Source organism: Phyllobates terribilis, unplaced genomic scaffold (assembly GCF_046119375.1).
Source record: "Phyllobates terribilis strain yellow unplaced genomic scaffold, ASM4611937v1 Scaffold_1__5_contigs__length_1240528914, whole genome shotgun sequence".
NCBI lineage: Eukaryota > Metazoa > Chordata > Amphibia > Anura > Dendrobatidae > Phyllobates > Phyllobates terribilis.
The window spans coordinates 1,073,925,936-1,073,934,986 of record NW_027362761.1 but is presented as its reverse complement, the minus strand read 5'-3'; the positions used below and the strand labels follow the sequence as shown (position 1 = coordinate 1,073,934,986).

The 9,051-nt window shown below is 45.4% G+C and overlaps 1 protein-coding gene across 1 annotated transcript in view; it reads left to right on the top strand.

Annotated features, from left to right (window-relative positions):
• Positions 1 to 2,176: 2,176 nt before the first annotated feature.
• Positions 2,177 to 9,051, top strand: part of DCUN1D4 (defective in cullin neddylation 1 domain containing 4) — a 97,023-nt gene continuing 90,148 nt past the window's right edge. Inside the window, exon 1 of the mRNA XM_073645506.1 lies at positions 2,177 to 2,333. Within this exon, the coding sequence (XP_073501607.1) occupies positions 2,315 to 2,333 (19 nt within the window). The 5' untranslated portion in view covers positions 2,177 to 2,314. The remainder of the gene's footprint in view (positions 2,334 to 9,051) is intronic.

The window sequence follows — 9,051 nt, the reverse complement described above, 5'->3', positions numbered from 1 at the left end:
GAGCGTGGGGCCCCCGCCCCCCCGGTAGTTACGCTACTGCCTCCAGCCCTTTCATTTCTTCTTGCTCTGTGAGTATATGCACGCAGTACTCACTACTGAACCCTGAGGCCCGTGCAATGAAAGATTACGTCCTGACACCAGCGCCAGCGTCAGGACGCACTTTGTGGGCAGAGTTGGCATACAATCTGTACGGCCCTCAAAGGATAGTATAAGTATCCAAATGGCCCTTGGCAGAAAAAAATTTCCCACCCCTGGTTTACAATATGGCACGACAATTAAGCACACAAGGAAGACTGAAGCAACAAATAAAAGCTTACTTTGCTCACTAAGCCGAGAAGTTTTTTCTCTCCTGTCACAGCACAGCTCCGCAGCAGTGAGCAGATCAGTTGTTTGTTCATGATGCTGCTTCTTTGACAGTTGAGACAAATATCAGGTAACTAGGATGAGTTGCAGCTTGAAATATGTGACAGTGCCATTTTTATCTCATTCTCTCTCTCCCTCGCAGGCAGGGTCCTCTCTCATCCTGTACCAGTCTCTGACTTGTATTGTTCATAATTATTGTAACTGCTTGTGCTTTGTATACCCCTTTCACATGTAAAGGGCCATGGAATAAATGGCACTATAAGAATAAATAATAATAATTCTCATAGAACCCCTTTAAAGGGGTTGTACACTACTCAGACAACCCCTTCTGAATCTTTGTTTCTCCCATGTAGAGTAATAACACTATAGGGTTTCTTCTCACTCAGCTGCGGTTGAGGTAGGCACAGGAAGCGGTTACAGTAAATTGTCCAGGTGGTTTATTTAAACATCATAAACCGCTCAGCATAACCAAACAAAAAGACAGCCTTTCCTGAAACAGAAAGTGATTAGCCCATACACTAGTGCCGGTTTGCCTGCTCAGGTTAGGGTCCAGCTCGAGTCATTTAGCAAACACAAGCAATACTGGAGGTCTACAGTCATGGCCAAAAGTTTTGAGAATGACACCAAAATTATATTTTCACATGATCTGCTGGCCTCTGGTTTTTATTAGTGTTTGTCTGATGTTTATATCACATACAGAAATATAATTGCAATCATATTATGAGTACCAATAGGTTATATTGACAGTTAGAATGAGTTAATGCAGCAAGTCAATATTTGCAGTGTTGCCCCTTCTTCTTCAAGACCTCAGTAATTCTCCCTGGCATGCTCTCAATCAACTTTTGGACCAAATCCTGACTGATCGCAGTCCATTCTTGCATAATCAATGCTTGCATTTTGCCAGAATTTGTTGGTTTTTGTTTGTCCACCCGTCTCTTGATGATTGACCACAAGTTCTCAATGGGATTAAGATCTGGGGAGTTTCCAGGCCATGGACCCAAAATCTCTATGTTTTGTTCCATGAGCCAATTAGTTATCACCTTTGCTTTATGGCAAGGTGCTCCATCATGCTGGAAAAGGCATTGTTGGGCGCCAAACTGCTCTTGGACGGTTGGGAGAAGTTGCTCTTGGAGGACATTCTGGTACCATTCTTTATTCATGGCTGTGTTTTTAGGCTAGACTGTGAGTGAGCCGATTCCTTTGATCGTCGTGTGTGTAATTGTCCGGACTAATAAAATATCACAATAATTATCCCACGCGGTGAACACCGAAACGGTAGAAAAGGAATGTCCGAATCGCTGATATCTGGTCACTTCGCCGCCCCCATCTGCCTAAATAATGGAATCAAGAGATCGGAAAGCCGTATGGACCCCAATATGGGAACAATAAAAACCAAGCCTGATACAACTCCTAAAAAATGATCGCTCGCGGATCTTACATTTAATTATTTTTTTTCTATTAGTTGAATGAATATTTGTATTCTTATAATGTAATTCTTGGTAACGTGAATGAACTCATCATGGTTATGTGCAAGTGGTGATAGAAAAGTGACACATCGTGGAGGCAGCCCGAGCCCTGCTTCTCCAGGACACTGAGCCCTCTCCTCCTCACATCTTACGTCACACACTCTCTAGAGCTGCTGATGACGTCACGCTTAGTCCATACCCCCCTTGTTTATGGACGTGGTTTGGTGAAACAAAAAAAATAAATCTGCTAGCTATGACGTCACCAAATACCCGCCCAGAGCACCCGCAACCTCCAGTCCCCGCCCATCGCCCTGCTGAGCCAATCATTGTGCTCGAGGGGTGGGCAGACTGGAAATGTCCATCCAATGAGTGCCGGCGTGGGCGGGGCTGAGCAGAGTGCGTGTGCCCTGGGAAGTGAGTGCGGGTCGAGTAGCTGAAGCGGGGGGACCGGGCTGCTAGTGCCTGTCTGTCTGCGTCACACGAAAATGCACTCGGATGCTGTCAGTAAGTACAGGCCGCGGCGCCGCACACTGCCCGGGGAAGGTGCGGGCTGCTCCTGCTGTATGTGCGTCATGTGTTATGGAGGCGGTGGCGCCCCCTAGCTGTGATAGAGGTAATAGGGGTATTGTGCACGAATAGCTGCTGCGTAATAATAGCAGCCGCCATCACCGTCTGGCTCTCCCTCCCCGTCTCGGAGACAGACCTCCTTCTCCCCCACCCTGCGGGCTGTGAGGCTCAGCCGACGCTCCGGACAGCCCGGGGGTGCTTGGTCCTGCGGGGGGAGGTGGCGGCTGTGTGCTCGGTGCTGCCATCTGGTGGCCGGGTAGAGAGGCTCACTGGTGGATTCCTTCCTTTGTGCGCAGGTTGCTCAGACATTATTGATGAGCTCAGGGCACAGGTCGCCTCTCACCAGGGGGCTGTAGGAGGAATCTGATGTCCAGACACAAGGTGGTGGGAGCTAGCCAGACATGTCAGTAGGGGTCCTCCATAAAACTGGGACGGTCTGGTATAATGGCCATCACATCGCTGCTCTGTCCTTCCTGTATGACAGTCTGGGTGGCTGTCAGTAACGTTACAGCCCTGGCAGGGCGACGCTACATACAGAGAAGTGCGGCTTATGCCCATTTGTATTGGGGTCTAACTATCTGGACCAAGGCTTGTGTGCCGGGGGTCTTCCACTTTATTAAAGGGCTGTTGCCGTGCTCTTCTATAGGGAAAAATAGCAAAGTGCTTATAAAAACTATTAAGATTTGAGAGTGCTCAGTGGTTGATACCTTTTTAATGTCTTACTGAAAAGATGGTAACAAGTTGCAAGCTTTCCAGACTACTTAGGTCTCTTCATCGGGCATAGAATAAGGCTATGTGCCCACGATGCAGAAATGCTCTGGATTTTTTCCTGAGCGTTTCTGCATCTCCCTGGCAGAAAAAACGCATGCGGATTGTACATGCGGATTGTACATGCGTTTTCCTGCCAGGGACAAGCGGAAGTGAAGCGTTCTTCACATGCATTTCCGCATGCGGGTTGACAAGCGCTTTCCAAGCGATTTTAGCATCACTCGGAAAGTGCTTGTCAACTTGGTCACACTAAATAAAACCATGCAGCCAGCATGGATTTATATAGTATGACCGAGAGAATGTCAAAAAATAAATATATACTTACCCTCCGATGGCCCGCGCTGTCTTGCTTCACCGTCCCGGCTTCCGGCAGCGGTACACTGAAGGACCTGCCGACGTCAGCGTCGCGTGACCCATCACATGACTCTGATGTCAGCGCAGGTCCTTCATTCCATCGCGAAGTGCCGGGAAGCAAGGAGGAGCGCAGCGTGGGCCGCCAGAAGGTAAGTATATATTTTATTCTTTTTTTAAACTTTTTTAATGGTACCTGGGTGTGGATGAGACTCTCCTCTCCTCCACACCCAGGTACCATCCGCACATTAGAACGCGCCAATTACGCAAGTACAGATGCAGTCTTGCGGAATTGGCGCGTTCTAATGCAAGTCAATGGCGGCGAAAACGCAGCACTTCCGCAAAATAATTGGTAGTGCTGCGTTTTTTTCCGCAGTGATAATCCGCAGCGGAAATTTCCGCAGCATGTGCACAGCACATGCGGATTATCATTGGGGGACATGGCAGGCCTTCTACTATGCGTTTTTTAAGCGTTTCTGCAGCGTTTTTGCCGCTGCGGAAACGCTTAAAAAGCGCATCGTGGGCACACAGCCTTACACAAAATGTGAAGAGTCACATTTATACATAGCGGGGCACAAGAATAATGCAATAGATGAGACAAGTGACGTAAAGCAGAGCTATGAGTATGGGAGAGAGGAGAAAGAGTTGTGGACGTAAATATTGGAGCAGTTCATAGATAAAGAGTGTGAAAGGTTTATTGTCCTGTGATTAAGGGGCATCAGTACACTGGACCAGACCTCAATCACAGGACAATAAAACTTTCACACTCCTTATCTATGAACTGCTCCAATATTAACAGCCACAACTTTCTCCTCTCTCCCATACTCATAGCTCTGCTTTACGTCACTTGTCTCATCTATTGCATTATTCTTGTGCCCTGTTGTGTAAAAATTGGATTCTTCAGATTTTGTGTTGTTCTAGGCCTGATGACAAGGCCTGAGTAGTCTCGAAAGCTTGCACTTGTTACCTTTTAATGGCTAAATGAAAAGATGTTATCAACCACTGAGGACTCTCAAATCTTAAGATTTTTTTATCTACTGTCAAATATGGTACAAAGATGTATATCTTTTTCCTGTAAAAACTAGTTATTTTGCAATTAACCTCTAACTAAACATACTCTGTTTTGAAGAAGTGATTTTTTTTTTACTGCTCACTGCCTTGGTTACCGGCCACCTCTGCAGTCTTATCAGCTGGCCTTGTAGGAAAGTAGTTGAGCGCTTACAAGCTCTTTTCTATAGAAGCTGGTAAGCCCTCTCTTGTTCTTGTCCTGCCCCGTGTCAGTGCCCTCCGCTCAGTCAATGCTGCAGAGACCAAGTCGCCTCATTTGGCGACATCAGAGACCGCCCAATTTGGGTTGACAACACAAGGATGCCATTGGTGTGGACAGCCCCCCGGCAATCGGGAAGTAGACAGGCAGAGGGGGCTATGCTCCATCTGTATACGTTGAGAATAACCCTTTAGTTGTTACCCGGTGCTGATATACCTGTATGATGGCCTGCTGTGATGTGGCCATAAAGCTTCATGGCTGTGAATAGAGTCAGCGCAGTGAGGGACTTCTGAAGAGTGGCTACTAGCAAGAGTGGTGTTTCTAATATGTTCCGGGTCTGTTTTTAAATCTCATTCTGTACAGACTAGAAGATCTGACATAGCAGGTGATAGATCTGTAAGGGTACCTGGCTGCTCTCTGTGTTGGAGCGTTACTCTATCCACACAAACGGTCTCTTGCCAAATTGACCTCATCCGGTGAATGGCGGTCTATGTATCCAATGTGCCGGGAGCCTTCCTGATGCATCCAATAAGCAGAAATGAAGGACGCATTGTGGAATCGTCCTGCTGCAATTTACTAATAGACAACTGTAGATATGTATTTTCCAGTGATTCTGACCAGAGCACAGCACAGTACTCTGCTGTGGCTCTATCTGGAGAGTGCAGACTGCTGTTTGTGGTAGTCTATACCACAGCAGGCTAAGGCTATGTGCCCACCATGCAGAAATGCTCCGGATTTTTCCTGAGCGTTTCTGCATCTCCCTGGCAGAAAAAACACATGTGGATTGTACATGCGGATTGTACATGCGTTTTTCCTGCCAGGGACATGCGGATGTGAAGCGTTCTTCACATGCATTTCCGCATGCGGGTTGACAAGCGCTTTCCAAGCGATTTTTAGCATCACTTGGAAAGTGCTTGACAACTTGGTCACACTATATAAATCCATGCAACCGGCATGGATTTATATAGTGTGACCCGAGATAATGTCAAAAAATAAAAAATAAAGCTATACTTACCTTCCGATGGCCCCTGCAGTCTTGCTGCGCTCCTGTGCTGGCTGCCGGCAGATCGCTGTACGCTGTACTGAAGGACCTGCCGTCACATGACTGTGACGTCACCGCAGGTCCTACAGATCTGCCCGCGATCTATCGGCAAGCAAAGGGAAGGAGTCCGGGGGCCAGCGGAAGGTGAATATAATCTTTATTTTTTTTATTTTATTCTTGTTTTTACAGGTTCTATGGTACCCGGGTCCGGAGGAGAGTCTCCTATCCTCCACACCCGGGTACCATCCGCACATTAGAACGTGCCAATTGCGCAAGTACAGATGCAGTCTTGCGGAATTGGCGCGTTCTAATGCAAGTCAATGGCGGCGAAAACGCAGCACTTCCGCAAAATAATTGGTAGTGCTGCGTTTTTTTCCGCAATGATAATCCGCAGCGGAAATTTCCGCAGCTTGTGCACAGCACATGAGGATTATCGTTGGGGAACATAGCAGACCTTCTGCCATGCGTTTTTTAAGCGTTTCTGCAGCGTTTTTGGCGCTGCGGAAACGCTTAAAAAACGCATCGTGGGCACACAGCCTAAGGCTTGTGTCCCTGGGGAAACCCACCCCAAATCCTGGACCTTTCCAATTTTGAGAGCACTTGCCACAACAGACACGTCTGATGAAGGGTAATCTATGGATGTGAGAGATTCTGAATAAATCCTAATTAGGCTGCGTGCACACTATGCGTTTTTCAAGCGTTGTTGCCGAGGAATTTCCGCAGCGAAACCGCTTAAAAAATGCTTGGTAATACGTGCCCCATGGTCCCCAATGATAATCCGCATGTGCTGTGCGGATTATCATTGCAGAAAAATGCGCAGCATGTCCACAAATTTTGCAGACAAGCTGCATAATTGCCATCATTGACTTGCATTGAAACGCATAATATCCGTGTCAGCACATTTGTACACACGGATATTATGGCGTTTCTATGAGCGGATGGTACCCGGGTTTGAAGAAGATGAGACTCTCCTCCAGACCTGGGTACCATAGTACCTGTAAAAAAATAAGAATTTAAAATAAAAAATACATTTTATACTTACCTTCTGATGTCCTCCCCGTGTTTTCTCCGCTCCGCCTGGTCTGCTGTATTGGTCGCGGTGTTTTGAAGGACCTGCCATGATGTCATTGAGTCATGTGACCTGACACATGACTCAATGACGTCACCGCAGGTCCTTCACACCACTGCGAGCCGCCCAAGACACCGGACGGAGCGGAGAAAACACTGGGAGGACATCGGAAGGTAAGTATAATATTATTTTTTACCATTCTTATTCTTTTTTTTTAACTAACTTGGTCACACTACTATAAATCCATGCCGGTTGCATGGATTTATATAGTGTAAACAAGTTGTCAAGCACTTTTCCAAGTGATGCTAAAATCGCTTGGAAAAGCGCTTGATAACCCGCATGCGGAAATGCATGCAAAAACGCTTGACAAACGCTTCTACCTGGCGGGAAAAACGCATGTAAAATCCGCATGCGTTTTTCCTGCCAGAGAGAAGCGGAAAAAATATGCAGCATTTCTGCATCGTGGGCACCTAGCCTTAACCACTTTGCGCCAGAGCCTGTTTTTGCCTTCGTGACCGGCCAATTTTTTTCAATTCTGACCACTGTCACTTTATGAAGTAATTACTCTGGAACGCTTCAACGGATCCCCCTGATTCGGATACTGTTTTTTCATGACATATTGTACTTCATGATAGTGGTAAAATTTCTTTGATATCACTTGCGTTTATTTGTGAAAAAATCGAAAATTTGGCGAAAATTTTGCAATTTTCAAACTTTGAATTTTCATGCCCTTAAATCAGAGAGATATATCACACAAAATACTTAATAAATAACATTTCCCACATGTCTACTTTACATCAGCACAATTTTGGAACCAACATTTTTTTTTTTGTTAGGCAGCTATAAGGGTTAAAAGTTGACCAGCGATTTCTCATTTTTCCAACAAAATTTACAAAAACCTTTTTTTAGGGACCACATCATATTTGAAGTCACTTTGAGGGGTCTTTATGACAGAAAATACCCAAAAGTGACACCATTCTAAAAACTGCACCCCTCAAGGTGCTCAAAACCACATTCAAGAAGTTTATTAACCCTTCAGGTGCTTCACAGGAATTTTTGGAATGTGGAAGAAAAAAATGAACATTTAACTTTTTTCACAAAAATTTTCCTTTAGACCCAATTTTTTTTATTTTCGCAGGGGTAACAGGAAAAAATGGACCCCAAAATTGTTTGTGCAATTTCTCTTGAGCACGCTGATACCCCATATGTGAGGGAAAACCACTGTTTGGGCGCACTGCAGGGTTTGGAAGGGAAGGAGCGCCATTAGACTTTTTGAATGTAAAATTTGTTTGAATAATTAGCGGACGCCATGTTGCGTTTGGAGAGCTCCTGATGTGCCTAAACAGTGGAAACCCTCCACAAGTGACACCATTTTGGGAACTTATCTAGATGTGTGGTGAGCACCTTGCACCCCTTGGTGCTTCACAGAAGTTTATAATATTGAGCCGTAAAAATAAAATTTTCACATTTTTCCCACAAAAAAAGTTTTTCATCCCCTAATTTTGCATTATCATAAGGGTAACAGGAGAAATTGCACCATTAAACTTGCTGTCCAATTTCTCCTGAGTATACCGATGCCCCATATGTGGGGGAAAACCACTATTTGGGTACACTGCAGGGTTCGGAAGGAAAGGAGTGCCATTTGACTTTTTGAATGTAAAATTTGTTTGAATAATTAGCGGACGCCATGTCGCATTTGGGGAGCCCCTGATGTGCCTAAACAGTGGAAACCCCCTACAAGTGACACCATTTTGTAAACTAGATCCCTTAGGGAACTTATCTAGATGTGTGGTGAGCACATTGGGAGACATAATAAACAAATCAGTAGCAGGTGAAGAATTGGTTTTATTTATTTTTTACGCCGTTCCTCGTGCGGTATAAGTGATGAGATTACTTTATTCTTCGGGTCGGTGCGATTACAGAGATACCAGATTTATATCGGGTTTTTATGACTGACAGCTGTCACACACTAAAAGACGCTTTTTTTTGCAAAATCTAGTTTTTGCATCGCCATATTTTGAGAGCTATAATTTTTCCATATTTCGGCCCACAGAGTCATGTGACGGCTTTTTTTTTGCGGGACGAGTTGACATTTTTATTGGTACCATTTTTGGGTACGTGACATTTTTTGATCGCTTTCTATTCCGTTTTTTGGGAG